The sequence below is a fragment of the Amphiura filiformis genome, unplaced genomic scaffold (assembly GCF_039555335.1).
Source record: "Amphiura filiformis unplaced genomic scaffold, Afil_fr2py scaffold_597, whole genome shotgun sequence".
Classification (NCBI taxonomy): Eukaryota; Metazoa; Echinodermata; class Ophiuroidea; order Amphilepidida; family Amphiuridae; genus Amphiura; species Amphiura filiformis.
Window position 1 is genome coordinate 1,014,111 of NW_027306061.1, and position 22,414 is coordinate 1,036,524.

The window sequence follows — 22,414 nt, forward strand, 5'->3', positions numbered from 1 at the left end:
TAGCACATCACATTATCTGCCGATATATCACATGAATAACTTGCTATCTACTGAAGATAGCACATCACATTACCTGCCAATATATCACATGAATAACTTGCTATCTACTGAAGATAGCACATCACATTACCTGCCGATATATCACATGAATAACTTGCTATCTACTGAAGATAGCACATCACATTACCTGCTGATATATCACATGAATAACTTGCTATCTACTGAAGATAGCACATCACATTACCTGCTGATATATCACATAAATAACTTGCTATCTACTGAAGATAGCACATCACATTACCTGCTGATATATTACATGAATAACTTGCTATCTACTGAAGATAGCACATTACATTACCTGCTGATATATCACATGAATAACTTGCTATCTACTGAAGATAGCACATCACATTATCTGCCAATATATCACATGAATAACTTGCTATCTACTGAAGATAGCACATCACATTACCTGCCGATATATCACATGAATAACTTGCTATCTACTGAAGATAGCACATCACATTATCTGCCGATATATCACATAAATAACTTGCTATCTACTGAAGATAGCACATCACATTACCTGCCGATATATCACATGAATAACTTGCTATCTACTGAAGATAGCACATCACATTACCTGCCGATATATCACATGAATAACTTGCTATCTACTGAAGATAGCACATCACATTACCTGCTGATATATTACATGAATAACTTGCTATCTACTGAAGATAGCACATCACATTACCTGCCGATATATCACATGAATAACTTGTTATCTACCGAAGATAGCACATCACATTACCTGCCGATATATCACATGAATAACTTGCTATCTACTGAAGATAGCACATCACATTACCTGCCGATATATCACATGAATAACTTGCTATCTACTGAAGATAACACATCACATTACCTGCCGATATATCACATGAATAACTTGCTATCTACTGAAGATAGCACATCACATTACCTGCCGATATATCACATGAATAACTTGCTATCTACTGAAGATAGCACATCACAATCCCTTGCCGATATATCACATGAATAACTTGCTATCTACTGAAGATAGCACATCACATTACCTGCCGATATATTACATGAATAACTTGCTATCTACTGAAGATAACACATCACATTACCTGCCGATATATCACATGAATAACTTGCTATCTACTGAAGATAGCACATCACATTACCTGCCGATATATCACATGAATAACTTGCTATCTACTGAAGATAGCACATCACATTACCTGCTGATATATCACATGAATAACTTGCTATCTACTGAATATAACACATCACATTACCTGCCGATATATCACATGAATAACTTGCTATCTACTGAAGATAGCACATCACATTACCTGCCGATATATCACATGAATAACTTGCTATCTACTGAAGATAGCACATCACATTACCTGCCGATATATCACATGAATAACTTGCTATCTACTGAAGATAGCACATCACATTACCTGCCGATATATCACATGAATAACTTGCTATCTACTGAAGATAGCACATCACATTACCTGCCAATATATCACATGAATAACTTGCTATCTACTGAAGATAGCACATCACATTACCTGCCGATATATCACATGAATAACTTGCTATCTACTGAAGATAGCACATCACATTACCTGCCGATATATTACATGAATAACTTGCTATCTACTGAAGATAGCACATCACATTACCTGCCGATATATCACATGAATAACTTGCTATCTACTGAAGATAGCACATCACATTACCTGCCAATATATCACATGAATAACTTGCTATCTACTGAAGATAGCACATCACATTACCTGCCGATATATCACATGAATAACTTGCTATCTACTGAAGATAGCACATCACATTACCTGCCGATATATCACATGAATAACTTGCTATCTACTGAAGATAGCACATCACATTACCTGCTGATATATTACATGAATAACTTGCTATCTACTGAAGATAGCACATTACATTACCTGCTGATATATCACATGAATAACTTGCTATCTACTGAAGATAGCACATCACATTATCTGCCAATATATCACATGAATAACTTGCTATCTACTGAAGATAGCACATCACATTACCTGCCGATATATCACATGAATAACTTGCTATCTACTGAAGATAGCACATCACATATCTGCCGATATATCACATAAATAACTTGCTATCTACTGAAGATAGCACATCACATTACCTGCCGATATATCACATGAATAACTTGCTATCTACTGAAGATAGCACATCACATTACCTGCCGATATATCACATGAATAACTTGCTATCTACTGAAGATAGCACATCACATTACCTGCTGATATATTACATGAATAACTTGCTATCTACTGAAGATAGCACATCACATTACCTGCCGATATATCACATGAATAACTTGTTATCTACCGAAGATAGCACATCACATTACCTGCCGATATATCACATGAATAACTTGCTATCTACTGAAGATAGCACATCACATTACCTGCCGATATATCACATGAATAACTTGCTATCTACTGAAGATAACACATCACATTACCTGCCGATATATCACATGAATAACTTGCTATCTACTGAAGATAGCACATCACATTACCTGCCGATATATCACATGAATAACTTGCTATCTACTGAAGATAGCACATCACAATCCCTTGCCGATATATCACATGAATAACTTGCTATCTACTGAAGATAGCACATCACATTACCTGCCGATATATTACATGAATAACTTGCTATCTACTGAAGATAACACATCACATTACCTGCCGATATATCACATGAATAACTTGCTATCTACTGAAGATAGCACATCACATTACCTGCCGATATATCACATGAATAACTTGCTATCTACTGAAGATAGCACATCACATTACCTGCTGATATATCACATGAATAACTTGCTATCTACTGAATATAACACATCACATTACCTGCCGATATATCACATGAATAACTTGCTATCTACTGAAGATAGCACATCACATTACCCGCCGATATATCACATGAATAACTTGCTATCTACTGAAGATAGCACATCACATTACCTGCCGATATATCACATGAATAACTTGCTATCTACTGAAGATAGCACATCACATTACCTGCCGATATATCACATGAATAACTTGCTATCTACTGAAGATAGCACATCACATTACCTGCCAATATATCACATGAATAACTTGCTATCTACTGAAGATAGCACATCACATTACCTGCCGATATATCACATGAATAACTTGCTATCTACTGAAGATAGCACATCACATTACCTGCCGATATATTACATGAATAACTTGCTATCTACTGAAGATAGCACATCACATTACCTGCCGATATATCACATGAATAACTTGCTATCTACTGAAGATAGCACATCACATTACCTGCCAATATATCACATGAATAACTTGCTATCTACTGAAGATAGCACATCACATTACCTGCCGATATATCACATGAATAACTTGCTATCTACTGAAGATAGCACATCACATTACCTGCCGATATATCACATGAATAACTTGCTATCTACTGAAGATAGCACATCACATTACCTGCCGATATATCACATGAATAACTTGCTATCTACTGAAGATAGCACATCACATTACCTGCCGATATATCACATGAATAACTTGCTATCTACTGAAGATAGCACATCACAATCCCTTGCTGATATATTACATGAATAACTTGCTATCTACTGAAGATAGCACATCACATTACCTGCCGATATATTACATGAATAATCCAAGAGAAATCCCAGGAATCATCCTGGGATTTTGGGATATCGATTGGTGAATTGAGACATTGGCCCCCGACTCATGAAATCTGTAAGGATCAATACACATTACAATTTATACCATGTATTGGTTATTATTTGAAATACAGTGCTAGATATAATCACATTTTACAGTAAGAACTGGAAGGAACCGTTAGCAAAGGGAGTGCGGGAAGTGAAAAAACAAAGTGAACATCGAGTGCCTTGAAACCGAGGAAATGTTTATACAGGTGGCTGGGCTTGGAAGCTTGAGTTTGTGACAAAAAAAAACTTGATATGTCTATTAGGGTTATAGGTAGGGCAAAGGGAAAGAGGCAGTATAATTTATAATGATGGACAATTGAGCAAAAATAGCTCTGGACACAAAAGGTAAAATAACATTAACAGGTCTCGGAGCAGCCTATGTGACACATCTTTTCAAGAACATCAACGGTTTCCATAGAGAATCTAGCTTTCAGATTGAAAATTAGATTTCAAATTTATGGAGATTATTTGCTAACCACTGTCTTTACAGATTCATTTTAAATCCTGATGTAAGAATGAAAGATATATAGATGGCAGTCGGTGTCTGCCTTTGCGTCCATGAGTTAATTAACAATTTGCATATTACCCACAATGCATCATGATTTAACTATAGGTCACATATATTAAAATGGTGGAAAAGAAATGTCACTCATTTGTACCCTTTTGGGCAAAAGTACAGCTTATTTAGCCAATGTCAATATGGGGTCATCAGCAAAAAAATTTTCTTAACATATTGAACTAACAACTCAGCTATTTAGTACTTCACAATATGTGACAGTAATAGTAAGAAAAGCGCATATGTTCGTCATTTTTTGGCACACAGATTTAGACAAAATTACATGGTGAACATCAAATACACAAGACATACCACACAACTGATTGCGCATATGTGAGTAGGTACGACAAATATGGAGGTTTAAATCAAAATGCATTATGGGTAATGGGCAAGCAGAGTGTTGTATGATTTGTTATAACATTATCATTTTGTTTTCCATTTTACAGAGCTCTTTGGATGAGGCAACCGACCCATGGGGTATCAAGGTGGAGAGAGTTGAAATGTAAGTAGATGTTGCTACGGTTTTATTGAGGTGGAGATTTTAGGAAATTTCTCCCCACCAATTTTGGGCTTTGAACCCCCCCCCCCCAGTTTCTCCCCAGTCAAAACATATCTGGAAAATGTACTCTTTTCTTCTACTAAGTCAAAAATGCTTTATTTTAGGCAAAATTTTGGATGTACCTCCGAAAATTTTCTTTCCCCCACCCTCAGAAAAAAATCCTGGTGTTCATGGTTTTATGTAGGCCTATACACAAAAAACTTACATGGAGCTTTTGATGAATCTTTGTCATCATATGAAATAGCACACCTTTGAAGAATTACTATCTTCAGTAGATAGCAAAAAATGCTTTAAAAGAATAATTGTTCTACACTTTATAGCTTTTAAAATATACATTTGCATGATGAGCTCAGCTTTCAGAAATTGTTCTAAACATTCAAGCATTTTACAGTGGCATTATGATTGATTGAACAAGTGAATGATCCAAATCTTAACTCTATCCATGCGGGTGTTGACTGTAGACAACAAATTCAATTTTTTTTTTAATTCAAAAAATTTCAGAAATGTAAATTTTCATGACCATATTTGGAATCAGCATAAAAAGTACATTAGAATGAGTACAAACAAGCCTAGTATTGGTTAAGTGGAGCTTTTGATGAATCTTTGTCATCATGTGAAATAGCACAACTTTAAAGAATTACTATCTTCAGTAGATAGCAACAATGTGCTTCAAAGGAATAATTGTTCAACATTTTATAGCTTTTAAAATACACATTTGCATGATGAGCTCAACAATTTCAGAAATTGTTTTAAACATTCAAGCATTTTACAGTGGCATTATGATTGATTGAACAAGTGAATGATCAATGATCCCAACTTTAACTCTCTCCATGCAGGTGTCGTAGGTGTCGACTGCAGACGACAAATTAAATTTTTCCCAAAAAATTTCAGAAATGCGAATTGTTTTAACCATATACGGAATCAGCATGAAAAATGCATTAAAATGAGTACAAACAAGCCTAGTATTGGTTAAGTGGTTCTTAAGATAACTCGTGATATTTTGAGAAAATATCTCAAAACTTGCACTTTTTATGTTGAAGCCTATGGCAAGGAACCATAATAATATGTCCTATAAAATTTGACACACATTCACAAATTAGATTCTGTGTACAAATCAAGAATGAGGTTTATTGTTGCATTCATACCAGATAGCGATCCAAGCATTCTACGCATGTTTTACCAGAACACACATTTATCTAAGTATCGCAACTTACTCAGCTCCCCAGAGAGCGTTCCAGACGAAATAAACCCTGTGTACCTCATGTAAGTTGTGTTGGGTCACGCGTATTAACGCACCCTTAACCCGGGTTTTACTTTAAGATAGCTTCCACTCGAGGAAGGAAACTACTTACAGCAGACATGAAAGCCTTCCCATCATGCATTGCTAGGCTATTCCAGTTGAAATCCATACACCCCCTATGGAAGCTACAGCTTTAATCTCCCACATAGGGGGTGTAGATTTCAAATGGAATCACCCATTTAGGTAACTCCATTTGAAATCCACACTCCCTGTGTGGAAGATTAAATTTATGTCTTCCATAGGGGGTGTATGGATTTCGACTGGAATAGCCCAGTGCATGATGGGTCTTAATCTTTCACACAGGGGATGTAGATTTCAAATGGAATCACCCATTCTTGTAACTCCATTTGAAATTCACACTCCCTGTGTGGAAGATTAAGGTTATGTCCTCAATAGGGGGTGTATGGATTTCAACTGGAATAGCCCAACAGCTCGCAACTGTGTGCAAAGCATCAGGGGAAGTCTTGATTTTCCGATGTTAAAACTACTTATGATTAGCTCGTAAGCGTGGTGTTGAATAAGGTATCAACGACATTCATAACCAAACGTGGAAATGTTTCCGCACATCTCATATCCCCGATCGTAATTGATACATCGTAATGCTACAAATGAAATCTTACCCGTCATGTTAGGAGGTAAAAGATGACAGCAAAATACACCATCATACTATCTATGGTTTTACAAAAAAAGAGGATTTAAAACATTTTAGAATACAATGGATTTGAAAGAATTGCAAAATGCTTGTCCGGTTTGTGAAGTAGCTGTACTTTAGTAGTGTTTGTTATTCATGAGCATGCCACTAGTTCATGCTTAAGTGTCTCCTGAGGCTCCCGAATCATTTAGGTAGCTTTTTAGAGAAACACAGATCCAGAATTGATGCACCTGTTAAAAATCCTTTCTGTATCCAAAATGAGGTGAATACTGATGAGGTGTCCACGATTGGTGGCGATGATTTTGTCAATTTTGACCCAAAGTTGCTGGGATTCATGTGATTTGACAACTCGATGGTTGGGAACCAGAAATCCTTAACTCGCAATGTCATACTCCTCCTGGATACTCCCACAATATAAAATCGCCAAGGCACTATAGAAGATACAGTAAAACAAAAGCAGTAATTATGGATGTAAGCCCTGGGATGTAAGCATGATCCTAAAAATGCCTTTCATAGCAACCCAAACTAATTACAAGACCTCTTCTACATTAAGGCTGGCTTTCCCTTTTAAAGGGAATTATTATTAAGACCAAAGCAAGGAGCCACTCTTACATGTTTGGTACATGTTTTTAAAGGGTATAAAATAAGGATTTCAAATCTGGAATATCTTAAGAAAGTTACTTTATGCTGATTTGTGAGAGCAGGCCATTGTGAGTTAAGGCTCTCTGGTTCTGAACCCTCAAACTGATAAGTTACAGTGACTTGATTTGAATAGAATAGAATAGAATAGAATAGAATAGAATAATTAAAGAGTTAAGCTTCAACATTACACTATTTTTTTGCTCACCTAGAACATTTTCGCTAGGTCGACTAGCGTCTTCCGCAGCTGGTGATGCTGCGATGATATCTTGACTACAATCGGGATAGACCTTAGTGATGATTTCACTGATGACATCATATGATTGACACAATGACGTCATAGGATGTTACAATGTTGTTCCACCCCCTGGGCATCAACAGGTTATCCCAGATAGGATCTTCTAGTCCTTTATCACAGTTCAGTCTCGGTTTCCGAGTCCTTATGTGTGTCATCAGTAAGGACTATTCCGATTGTAGACAAGATATCACGGCATCATCTGCTGAAGATGCTAGTCGACCTAGGGAAAGCATTTCAGGTGAGCAAAAAATAGTGTAGTGTCAAAGTTAAACTCTTTACAGGCCTTCCAGGAGTGCTACAAATCACACTCCTCAAGACATTTAGGAGTGCATTAGGAGTGTTGAGAATCACAGTCCTCAACACATCAACACAATTTTTTGTAGGAGTGTGATCAATCGCACTCCTTGGGGTCATTGGAGGAGTGCGGAGGGGTGCGATTACACCCGCACTCCTCAAAAGACAAGGCCTGTCTTTATTCATTTTGTCTAGCACTAGGTATGAATATCCATTCATACAAAATAGAATAGAATGGTATGAAACTGTTGAAAATTAAAAATCAGTGCTTTGCTAAACCAGGATTCTCTAAATTTAAGATTTAGGTAGTTTTTGAACAATCATAAATGCGCTTATAAACCCTGCAAACGGCAAATATGAAAGCTATCTAATGACGACAAAATGTGCTATTCCAGTTGAACTCCATACGCCTCACTATGGAAGACATGACCTTAATCTTCTACACAAGGAGTATGAATTTCAAATGGGGTTACCTGAATGGATGACTCTATTTAAAATCTACACCTCATGTGTGAGAAATTAAGGTCATGTCTTTCATAGGGGGCATATGGATTTCAACTGGAATAGCCCAATCAGGGACTTAACACAAAGGAAGGATAAAATGTATGCACATGTATGCCATTACTTTATTCATGTCATGCAACTGAGGCTTTCAAATTCTTAAACCATGATTAACATGGTTAGCATGAACCCAAGCAATGTTGATGTTGGGGATATCTGCTGCAGACACTTACAGAATTAGTTATTTTTAATGTTTAAGTACGAGCTATTCTGATCCAATTGACCTATTTCTGCTTGTTGATCATTTGATTGTTTTAACTCCATGCAGACAACAAGTTTCAATTTTTTTTTTGAAATTTCAAAAATGTCAGAATTGTACATTATCATGACCATATTTGGAATCAGCATGAAAAATGCATTAAAATGAGTACAAACAAGCCTAGTATTGGTTCAGTGGTTCTTGAGATAGCTCTTGCTTTTTGAGAAAATATCTCAAAACTTACACTTTTTATGGTGAAGCATATGGCTAGCAAGCAGAGCATTAAGCATGTTAAGTCATAGATGTAATACCGATAGTTGCGAGAAAGAGAGGGAGAGAGAGGGAGTATTGAGATAAAAGTGAAAGATAGGAGTACTAGTGTATAACATTAACACTCTCCACGTGGGTGTCAACTGCAGATGACAAGTTTTAAAAAAAATCAAAAATTCAAAAAATTCAGAATTGTAAATGTTTATGACCATAATTGAAATCAGCGTGAAAAATGCTTTAAAATGAGTACAAACAAGCCTAGTATTGGTTCAGGAGTTCTTGAGTCAGCTCTTGATATTTTGAGAAAATATCTCAAAACTTGGACTTTTTATGTTGAAGCCTGTGGCCAGCACGCAGAACATTAAGAAGTGCAGAATGGGTTTATATGGCATACTAACCAACTAACCGAAGAAAGCTTGATGTTTACATTGAATACAATGTCTGAATTAAGTGAATAAGTGGATGATTCAGATTCATGCATGCTACTATTGTTCATTAAGTACATGTATGTCATTCACAAAGCTACTTAAACTTAAAAATAACAATCAAGTTGACTTCATTACATTATCTGCTTTCACTGGGACAAGTCTCTTCCTCCCCCTTTCCAGTGGCTGGGAGTATAAGCTGTTGTTTTTGGGTGTTGTTTTTTTTTTGGGGGGGGGGGTGAACAAAATATTTATTTCAAAAAAATTTTTCAAATGATTTTTTTTTGTTTTTACTAGGGGAGGACAACTGCAGGAAAAACCAAAGTTGTTTTGTGCAGGATTTTCCACTATGTCCTTTGTGTCACCACTGGTCTTTTGTTTATCTTTTTTCTCTCTTGTCCTTTTTACTATCTTTCACTGTATATCATGCTCTCCCTTTTTCTTCCTTTTCTTTCTTGCAAAATAATTTGCTATAGAAAAGGCACCATGAAAGTAGAAGTCCTCATGAACAATACCAGGTATGAATGCAGAACTTCAGGGCCCAGGGGAGGGGGCACTTTCTTGGAGAACCCTATAGGGAGTTCTCTCTTGGATTAGAAAATTTTGCAAATGCTGTTCTTTTTACATAAAAAATGTATCTAGAACACTAAAGGTTTAAAATAATTCTTGTAACTGGGGGATGGGAAGTTTCATGCGTGCCCATAGAAATTATCTCAGAGTCTGCTAGTGAATACCCAAATAATTATTAATATATGACTCATTTCAAACAAAGATGTGACTATTTTTGATATTGTTGTTGTTTGTTCATACAGTAAGGATGTCCGCCTCCCTGTGCAACTCCAGCGTGCAATGGCAGCAGAAGCAGAGGCAGCAAGGGAAGCCAGAGCTAAGGTAAAACAAATGATTCTATTATTACTACTTCATCAATACCAATATCAGCAGTAGATAGCTACTTCATCAATACCAATATCAGCAGTAGATAGCTACTTCATCAATACCAATATCAGCAGTAGATAGCTACTTCATCAATACCAATATCAGCAGTAGATAGCTACTTCATCAATACCAATATGTACCAAAAATGGTTAAAATATTTGTAACTTTTAAAAAAATCATAAAAAAAGCCTGATTTTTGCCCAAATTTCAAATATTTTTGGTGAAGTTGGCAAAATTCAAAAAAAAAAAAAAACTGCTCCTAGATGTTTTTATCCAGTTTTTAAAAATTAATAAAAAAATTTGACCCAACATTTTTTTTTCTTAAAATAAGTGGACCAAAAATTTGGGGATTTGGCCCAAATTTGACCCCAAAGTCTTTGCTATTCTATATATGTATACTTTTATATACTTCAGACCAACAATTTAGCAGTTATGAGGCTGGAAAGTTTCCATAATTCCAGGGTTAAGACCAACCTTAATTCAGTATCAATATCAGTAGTAGATATCTACTTCATCAATACCGTTATCAGTATAATATCAATAGCAGTTGTAGGTAGTATTAGATAGTTACTTCCTCAATTCAGAAATTAGCAAATAGTTACTTCATCAATGCCAACAGCAACAGTAGAGTTACTTCATCAATACTAATATCAGAAGTAGCAAGGTACTTCATCAGTACCAGCTTCAACAGATAATAGCTACTTCATCGATGCCAATATCAGCATGAAGTATACAACTACTTCATCAATGCCAACATCAGCAGTAGATAGTTACTTTATCAATACCAATATCAGTAGTAGATACTAGTTACTTCATCAATACCAATAGAAGCAGTAGATAGTTGCTTCATCAATACCAATATCAGCTGTAGATAGTTACTTCATAAATACCAATATCAGCAGTAGATAGCTACTACATCAATACCAATATCAGCTGTGGATAGTTACTTCATCAATACCTATATCAGTAGTAGATAGCTACTTCATCAATATCAATATCAGCTGTGGTTAGTTACTTCATCAATACCAATACCAACAGTAGATAGTTACTTCATCAATACCAATATCAGCTGTAGATAGTTGCTTCATCAATACTAATATCAGCTGTAGATGCTACTTCATCAATACCAATATCAGCGATAGATGGTACTTCATTAATACCAATATCAGCACTAGATAGCTACTTCATCAATACCAATATCAGCTGTAGATAGTTACTTCATCAATACCAATATCAGCTGTGGATAGTTACTTCACTAATACCAATATCAACAGTAGATAGCTACTTCATCAATATCGGCAATAGATTGTTACTTCGTCAATACCAATATCAGCAGTAGATAGCTTCTTCATCAATACCACTATCAGCAGTAGATAGCTACTTCATCAATACCACTATCAGCATTAGATAGTTAACTTCATCAATACCAAAATCAGTAAATAGTTACTTCATCAATAGCAATATCAGCAGTAGATATCTACTTCTTCAACATTGTTCAATACCACTATCAGCATTAGATAGTTACTTCATAAATACCAAACTCAGCAAATAGTTACTTCATCAATACCAATATCAGCAGTAGAAAGCTACATTATCAATACCAGCTTTAACAGAAAATTGCTACTTCATCAAAACCAATATCAGCATGCGATATACAGTTAATTCATTAATACCAATATCAGCAGTAGAAAGCTACTTCATCAATACCAGCTTCTACAAATAATAGATATTTCATCAATACCAATATCAGCATGCGATATACAGCTACATCATCAATGCTAACATCAACAGTAGATAGCTATTTCATCCCTTCCAATATCAGCAGTAGATAGTTACTTTATCAATACCATTATCAGCAGTAGATAGCTACTTCATCAATACCGATATCAGCAGCAAATAGTTACTTCATAAATACTAATACCAGCAATAGATAGTTACTTCATCAATACTAAAATCGGCATATAAAATTCCAGTTAACTCACAAACACTAAATCAGAATCAACTGAAATTTTAGGAATAAACTTTTTATGTTAATATCTACTCAAACATACCATTAAAAGATGATGCTAGAATTGCAAAATACTGCTTCAATAGGTATATAATAAAAAAATAATAATTTTGCACTTTTCCACTCTTTCTTTTAATTTGTCAACAGGTGATTGCAGCAGAAGGTGAACAAAATGCCTCCCGCGCCCTGAAGGAAGCAGCCGATGTCATCGCTGAAGCGCCCTCTGCCCTACAGCTGCGATACTTACAGACTCTCAACACCATCTCAGCCGAGAAGAACTCCACCATTATATTCCCTCTACCAATTGACCTACTCAGGTGAGGAGTAAATATTGTACAAACAAACAAACAAAGCTGCAAACATTTTACTAGTTTTGCAGACCCTATGTCACTGCAGGGGAAATAATGGGAAAACTAATTTATTAGAATATTTCAAAATTCAGTTCAAAGTAGCTGTTACGTGACAGACTTCAACACAAATGTAGGTGATTTATTAGCATTTGACACAATTTCATGAAATTTATCTCAATCTCATGTGATTTATCAAAAGTTACCACTAATGGCTGTAATATAGGTTAGGCAATTTTGAGTTGTTTTGTACTATATATTGTGATAATGAGCAATGTGGTTGATTATGTGCATTTTCCCAATTTTTCCCCAGTGACGTGTCCTTTCTACTGCATACTCTATGTAGCTTGATGTACGAAGTAATTTGCACAGTTTTGACAATTTTGAAAATTCTGAAAATTTTGACTTGTGTCAAATCTAGTCAATAACAATAAATGATTAAAAAGGGTAAAATGGCATATGCAACTAAAATGTTCAATTGTCAAAATAGCCTTTGGTGCAAACTGAAAAGAATGGACCCATGTTCAGGATTCAGAGTGGAAAAACTTCATATGTCAAGCTGGATAGAGTATTGGTAAAATGTGTTTGGTGCATGTTTCTAATTTGTATGATACTACAGCATTTTGTCAATTAGCGGTGAGTAAGGCAAGTCATATCAATCATATTTGTGTAATGGGCTATTCCATAAAATCTACACTACATGTGTGGAAGGTTTTGGAAATATCTGCAACAGAGGGAGTATGAATTTCAAATGGAATGAACACATTAGGCAGCTCAATTTGAATTTCATATACCCCCTGAGAAAGATTCAACCTGAATCTTCCACTGAGGGAGGGCGAGTTTCAAACAGAGCTGCCTAATGTGCTCCCCGGGATGTGCTCATTCCATTTGAAATTCATACTCCCCCTGTGGATAATATTTCCAAAATCTTCCACAGGGGTGGTGTACACAGCAGCTGAAAGGAGTATCCCATCATGCATTGCAGTATATCTGCTTGCTCCATAGCGAATGTATACAAAATATAAACAAGAGCCGCTTAGATTTTGAGAGCTATTGATAGATTCACAATACTCTATGGGTGATATTTTTTCAAACAAAAGCCTAAGCTTCCCTGAGATTGTGTGTGCATTTTCGATGGCACAATCAATTCTATAATGGTACCGCAAAGCATGATGGGATACTCCCTTCAGCTGCTGTGGGTGGTGTAGATTTTATGGACTGGTCCAATAAGGGACAGGTTGACACATAATATGGTGTCAGTTACTTAGTCAACATGTCTTGTGCTAGCCTATTAGGCTATACAAAAAACAAAAGCTTGTGCCTGTAGGCCACAATACTTTGGGAGCAATTTTACCGCATATCGGTGTTTTTTTATATGAGAAATCCATACCAAAATAATTTTTTAAGCAGAAATTTTTTCAAAAGATTTGTTATTGTACATTTTGTTTACAAGTAATATGAAATCAATAAATCCTATGAAAATCAATCTATATTTTTCATATCCAACCTACTCAGCACTGATATGACAATAAAATTTATGAGTTGAAGCACACGTTACCATAAAACCTGACTCTAAAATAAAGAAAAAAATAATAACAAAACCAATATATTTCACAATTTGGTTGTCAGACCAACAACAGGAAACAATAAGCTGTGCCAGTTTATTAATTTGCTCCATGCGGGTGTCGACTGCAGACGACAAGCTTCAAAATTTGATTCAAAAATTTCAGAATTGTAAATTTTCATGATTATATTTGGAATCAGCATGAAAAATGCATTAAAATGAGTACAAACAAGCTTAGTATTGGTTCAGTGGTTCTTGAGATAGCTCTTGATATTTTGAGAAAATACCATAAAACTTGGGACTTTTTATGTTGAAACCTATAGCTAGCGAAAATATCATAAAACTTGGGACTTTTATGTTGAAGCCTGTAGCATGCAGAGCATTAATATTGCCCGGGCCATGTTATGTTAGATTTATGTCAAATTAAAGGGGTATTCAGGGATTTTCTGTACAAAATATCTTTTTAAGGAAATGATCAACAAGCATGTGTGGTAGCAATTTGATTAACATAACATAAATATGATTGATGTATTTAATGATTGAATGATTGTATTTTTTTTTCTTATTAGTTTTCATATAAATTTTTGTAAACAATCCTACTGAAGTTTACAAATTTCTCTATCTTTGGAAAGATAATAACAATATATTTACTTATCCCAGATGTTTTGTATATAATAAAAGCATGCTACTAAAATGGAAGCTAGTTGATTTCTCCTCTAACCTTTAAATACTATTTTATTCTGTTTATCCTGCTATCTGTTGTAAAATGTACCAAAGCTTCAAAGCTAAAGTTGTTTTAGTTAATGGTTGGATACTTCTTTTTTTTCCCAGTTTCTTTTTAGCCACCCTCTAACCTGCAGTTAAACCATTTTATGAACTGTATGTGTACATCTAGATCTATATCAAAAAGTTGCACTTATCAGCTGCTATATAATAGTAAGGAATAAATACAAGACACATCTCAAGTGGAGGTCACTTCAAATTAGATCATCCTGAGCTCACAAGGTTTAGGAACACAGAGAATGCTCCTAAACCATGTGACTTTGGGATGACTTTTAGTAACTTCCGCTTGACACATGTCTGGTGTTTATTCCAAGCTATTATAAAAAGAGACACATGTAGCAACCAGGCTATAGAGAATGAAGCTTGACATTGCTTAGAGATCTCAAAGCTCTGTTTTGATTGGTTACCCAGATGATTATATCAAGATGTAATTGACCAATCAGGGGCTTTGTAAAAAAGCAGTAGTACCCACATGGTTAAGTGTACATTTTATTCAATCAAAGCTAACCAATACTGCATGATGAAAACAAACGTGTTCTCCTCCTTTGTTCTTTTTCAGATTTTGTATCATTTAAAACTTTTTTGTCTCAAGTCTGATTAGCTTGTCCATCCATTCCAGCCTACCAATCCAGCAGTTTGTTTATCTCAAAGACAATGCAGCATGTGCATGTAGAAAAGAACACCTCCAGCATACCTGTATTTGTACTCTCCTTTTCAGCAAACTTCATCTCTATGTGACGTGAAAGAAAGATACCTGTCACCTTCATCCCTATGTGTTTATTCCCAAAGAAATACATTTTGAACACCAAGCTGCAAATGGAATGATTTGTTACTATTTCCTGTGTGCTCTTCTTTAAGCATTGTTGAGGCAAAAAAGAAAAAAAAGTAATATTTTTATGGCAAAAAAACCAACAAACAACAAAACAAAAATGGGGAAAGGGTAGTCTTAAGAGCAAATGAAAAAGGGCAAGACTTCTTGCTTGATTTTATTGGTGATGATTTTATGGCTATGCGAAATGCCCATTTCTTATATTTGCATTTTTGGACCATTTCTTTTAGTATTTCTTTCTTTATTTCTTTCTTTCTTCTTTTTTTTTGCTAGACACAAAAAGAACCTCTAATATCTATTTATAAGAAAGAGAGAAATGTGTTAAATGCAAATTTTAAAAGCTATGTACATGGTTTCCTGGGCCAAACCTCTTTTCTTTTTCTTTTTTGCCGTACCTTCCCATATTTTTGTTTGTAAGTGTTATCCTTCATTGAGAGTATTAACAAAACCTTGTTATTGATTGTTTGGCTTATAATTGGCAAAAAAATGAGCCTCATAACATTGTGTATTGATGTAGAATGTTGTGCATGCATTTGGGTGCTGGCACTCACTTATGTGAATTTTCGCAAGCATAAGTTGGGACTTTATTGACATGCCCAGTAACAACAAAAACCAAATAATTTTAATTATAAGCCAAACAAACTGTAGTCATCATAACAGCTCCTTTTAAAAACAGACTGCTTCTTATACTTCTTTAAATTGCACATACATTAGGGCTCTGTGAAATGTGGCTCTGTGATGTGAATGAGTTTGACAACAAAATGAGTGGTGCTCCAGTTGAAAAAGGGAGTCAGACTATCCTGAAACAATCTTGGTTTTCTGCTTTATAATTATTGTGTTCATTGTGTATAACTATGGTGACATAACAGCATGACTACCAATTTGTAATGAACAAATTTAGTGTAATTGATAAGAATTTCTCAGGTACCAAAGAAAAATGGACACTTCAGCACAGACTTGTGCAAACTTAGCATGCTTAGGCCAAAAACAAATCATTGATGTACTGGTGTAATCTGACCAACCCTAAATATATGCCCTTACCTATATTATTTTTTTTTAAAAAAAAAAAAAATAAGTAAAATTGTGCTGTAGTGCAGTGCAGTGCAGAAACAACATAAGTACATTAATATCTACGAGTAGCAGCAGTCCATTCTTGGGCAAATGCAGGAGTGTGTTTATTTTTGATGTGCTTAAGGATCAATGGATTTATTAAGCACCTTTAGGTGGAAAAAATTGAAAAAAATGTTTGAGTGAGCATGAAATTTAACAAAATATCCCTATATTGTGTCAATAAAACATTTTTTTGGCCTTATAGTATGGATGTCTGTATTGCACATAGTTCTGGATTCAAATGCATTATGTAGATTGCTCCATTAGCAGTAGTTTAATACCCACTTCTTCCAACCCATGCATCATCCAATATATCCATAAAGCTAGCATCCCACAAACAGAATTTGCTATTATTTGCTAACCATATTTTTTTGTTGCTTTCCACCCCTTTGCTGCTTATTTTATTCCTAATTTCTCTTAAATAGCTTTCATGCAAGAAAGTTTGGACCCTGTAGATCACTGCGCAGAGAAATAGTGCCATCTAGAGGCTATTCTTGGGAGCATTCGCAGCACAGTGTTGATTCTCGATACTACCAACACACTGACTTTGGACAGTGGACTCTAATACAGCACTGATTTGAGCAAACATAACATGCTTAGGCCTGAAAAAAAAGTAATTGTTGTATTGGGTAAACTGACCAACCATAAAAATATGCCCTATATGAGTTTGTGCACCATAGTGCACTTATGGTCCACATAAAATACATCTCGACCTTAGTGAATGCTAACCCTAGTTAAAAACTACACCAATTAGGTTTATGAATGGGCCATTATCCACTTCTTTACGCTCAACCAATCAGCAAGCTCTATAACTGATCACTCTTCACTAACCACACAAACCAATCAATAATACCCACTTGAGAATCCCTGGCTGGTCCCACTGAACTTGCCCAAGGAGCTGAAAACACTGGGTTGGAAACCCTTATTTGGAAGAGGCTGTTCGCATTTTTCCCTGTCTTGTATGCCAATCAAATTTGGACACCAATGAGATTGTTATAAAATCTTGATTGACAGCTCCTACGAAGAGTGTAGCTCAAAGGGTTTGGGCGGGGCATGCCCCTGAGTATAAGCCATTCTGTGCTATGATCACTGGCATTTTTGTTTGTATTGAAATAACACAGGGACCTCTGTTTCGGAAAAGTATAGAATTGAGTTGCAAAAATGTACTGGTTGCAGCTTTCCTTTCTACATTTTCGAATGAAATTTGAAGCACAATCAGATGATAATATAATTAAACATGTGAGCGCCTACGAAAATAATCGGCTGGTTATTTTTTGCACAGTGATGCTAACTAGTGGAAGTCCTATACTTAAACTGTGTGGGCACCAGCAGAGGTCACGGGCCTATTGAGTGGGTTGTGTGCGCGTGGACAATAAGTGCAAGATGCCATAGTTATCCATAATGTAAAGCCACCAGTATCCCAAAATCAGGATTATTATATGCTAACAGATTTTTTTCTTGTTTTCTTCTTTCATTGCTTATTTATTCTAAATTTCTCTTAAATAGCGGCCTCACAAGAAATTTGGGACCCCGTAGGTCACCGCGCAGGAAAAGAGCGCCATCTAGAGACCATTCAAGGGAGCATTCGCAGCACAGTGTTGATTCAGGACACTCCCAACACACTGATATTGTTGTAGACTCGGAACACTCAGAACACACGGATCTGGTGATAGAATCGGCGGAACACTCCCGGGAACACTCGGGAAATACAGAATCAGATCATTCAGTACATAATGATCTTGTTATTGTCGATGATACAGATATGCCCGAACAAACCGACATTGTTATCAATGCTGATTCAATATCACCGGAACCCGAAGAGGACAATGCACTAATAATACACTAATTTTGTTGTAACAAGAACAATACAGCTGGAGGGATTGTTGCTAGGGGTTACAAAAACATTCAATTACCATGGCAACAATTGCTTGACTGTTTCAAATTCAACAGTAATGTATAGCATTCTGGGATACTCGGCTTTTATGTTTGCCTTTTTCTATTTTGTTCACAGCACTATTGCGAGAAAAAAGTATTAGTGTGAATGATCGGTCGCACAAACATACGAACAATCAGCACTGACATTATGACCATCGGCGGCAGTTCAAACATCGCATGTGCGTTGCCGAGTTGACAGATACGTACGAGAATCCAACAGGAAACTTTGGTTTCAAAAGGTCAAAGTTCATAAGGTTATTGGTAATTTAAAATGCAAAAGTATTGTCAAAAATTCAGCAGATTCATTCAATTAAACATTAAGTTGTTTGTAAATAGTCTCTTTTTCTGAAGAGTCCTGTTTTGATAATGAAAATAAGAGCTTGGTCTTGGAGCAATGTGATCTTGGAGAGAGAGAGGAGAGATTTGACAGAGAATGATAATGATTGAAACGCAGTTATTATGAACGAAAATGTTTGTATCTTAAGATCATCATGATTATAATCAAGGGAAAAATAGCAGGGTTTGAACCAGAGCCCAGCTGAGGTAGATTGTGTGTGAAATGCCGTTTAATTTGCTCGTCAAATGAAACACAAAATTATCCCTAAGACTAAGTGATGGCATCATTGGTTAGGGTTACCGGTGATCAATCACAGGCGTGCGTGCCCTGGGCCATCGGTGCCATTTTGCTGCTGGGATCAATCTCAATCAGGTTTTCATTGAGGACGGATGCAAATTTCTTTTTATAAAAGCTTATAAATTTTGCATTCTTTCTGAATACCTGACAAGAGATCCCAAAATTTTGGTGCAGGCTTGTTTTCTTATTTCAATGTCTGGGGATAATGGGAGCTACTTGCTTCCAACCAAGATTTAAATACATTGATAAATATATTGTGGCATGCAAAGATAAGATATTGAGACCTTTTCCAGGAGAGTTTTGCTGCTTAAAAGTACCTCCTGGTCATGTTATACAAGAGGTTATTTGGGAGCTATTTCGTTGTAACAGGCGAGCACATAGAGCCTAGACTAGAGCCTGTTTATTTCTCCCTTGTTTACAATATCTACAGTGAGGCTGGCTTCCCCTTTTAAAGGGAATTTTACTAAGAAATATTGGGATGTATAGGATGGTTAGAAAAAGTCACATTATATCAATGTAAAATGAGGTTTGCATTTTAAGATCATCATGTTAACAATTGAACTTTTTAAGATATAAAATATATAAATAGAAATGGAACATGGAATGGTTAGATAAGACAAAAATTATAATGTAGCCTAAATTGATGCATATATTTTAGAAGAAAGAAGTAAGATAAGCAACAACTTGATTTATGTCAAATAAGTTTGTTATCTTTGAAACTGGTTTAACCCAACAACATTTAGGAGTACGAAAATGTAAGAAGTGTGCAGCTAAAGGCAAAGCTGTACTGGGTTTGAACAGTTTGAATGGGGCTGTGGTATGTATTATGTTTATTATAATTATGGTAAAATGTTAAACATGAATGGCAAAGAAAAGAAAATATGAGTACTGAATTGTTGAGAATTGGTTGCAAAGTTCATTTTGTAGAACAGTTTGTAGTTTGTACCAAGAATGGAGCTTGTACCATGTTGATGACAATGGTATTGCTGGTATGAAATGTTTAACAACTTTAAAATAAGCTCTGGATACTTCATTAAGAAAATTATAGACAATGATATGAATATGATAAAATGAAAAATTGTTGCTGCTAGATCAAAGGTAATCAAAAGATGGAAAGATTATTTCATAAAAATGAGACATTTTACAAATGAGAACTGACTGTGACTTAAAGTAATATATTTGTTACCTACAAATGTTGTAGGTATTTTAAGTAGACTCTGCATGAACATGGTTGTATAGTAATGTTATATAAATATATACCCCGTGAGAATTACCTGCCGATTGGCCAAAAAGAAGTTTTCATTATCAATTGGCCCAATCAGCAACATTGTTAGAATAATTTCACCACGCCAAAAAATTGGGGTGAATTATTTGCAAAGCTCCATTCTGATTGGTGATTAAAGTGAAAATATCATATAATTGACCAATCGGAGGCAATGTTAGATTGGCAGGTAGTGCTCAGGGGATTAAGGCGACCATCAAGGATGGGACAGCCAAAATAAGATGTTGTTTCCCAATCCAAATTAATGATGTTATAAAGAAATACAGAACACATTAATTGGGAGTGCAGCCTTGCTATGGCCATGCTAAGGTAGATTACAATGAAAGTGAATTGAGAGAATGAAAAGAACAGGTAAGCAAGCCAAATTGATGTGGACTAAAATGGATCTGAAAGTTATATGGACCTCCTGATTCATATACTAGTATCAGTGTATTGTTGTAGGTGTTCACACAAGACAAGTAAGGTCAATTAATGATCTGGATTAAAATGAATGTGAAATTAAGAAGTAGTATGTAAAAGTAAGTTAACTGATGTGGACTAAAATGGATCGGAAAGTGTATATGGAATTCATGATTCATTATTATATCAGTGTTATTTAGGGGTTTGACACACAACAAGTACACTCAAATTACTGATCTGGATTAAATTGAATATGAGAGGTTGTGAAGAACAGCAGAGCAAACCAAACAGATGTGGACTAAAATGGATCTAAAAGTTATATGGTTCTTCTGATTCATTGCCATATCAGTGCACTGCTGTAGAGGTTTCACACAAGACGAGTAAGGCCAATTAATAATCTGGATTAAAATGAACACAAAAAAGAGGTGGTATACTTTGTCCCAGATCAAGCTCATACAAAAAAGTAGATAAGTATATTTACAAAAAAAAATATTTAAGAAAAAATACTTTGGATTGTAAACATTGATTCTACCAAAAAAATACAAATTAGTTGAGTATTTTAAACAGAATGTTAAGATTATGTTTTTATTATTGTGTTATATAGCTGTACTGTTTGTACTGACATATTATGTAATTTTGTTATGTGAACATAGTAGAATTGATATGTTATAGAATGTTTTGTGTTTGTCATAAGATGTTATGCCAATTTGGCGACTCCAGTTGAAATCCATACCGGGAATCCATATGCCCCATGGAAGATGTGACCTTAATCTCCCACACAGAGGGTGTAGATTTTAAATGGATTCACCCATTCATAATGATTCAGGTACCCATTTTGATATTCACACCCCCTGTGTGGGAGATTAAGGTCATATCTTCTATAAGGGTGTATGGATTTCAATTGGAATAGCACATTAAATGATATATTTTATAATTCAAAATCATGTTCTAACCTATGATATGGACTTTAATTCC

At 35.4% G+C, this 22,414-nt stretch overlaps 1 protein-coding gene across 1 annotated transcript in view; it reads left to right on the top strand.

Annotated features, from left to right (window-relative positions):
- LOC140145740 (stomatin-like) overlaps positions 1–19,727 on the top strand; it is a 286,314-nt gene extending 266,587 nt beyond the window's left edge. The window contains exons 6-9 of the mRNA XM_072167420.1: positions 4,862–4,917; positions 10,425–10,503; positions 12,704–12,873; positions 18,696–19,727. Coding sequence (XP_072023521.1) covers positions 4,862–4,917; positions 10,425–10,503; positions 12,704–12,873; positions 18,696–19,035 — 645 coding nt within the window. The 3' untranslated portion in view covers positions 19,036–19,727. The remainder of the gene's footprint in view (positions 1–4,861; positions 4,918–10,424; positions 10,504–12,703; positions 12,874–18,695) is intronic.
- The last annotated feature ends 2,687 nt before the right edge of the window (positions 19,728–22,414 follow it).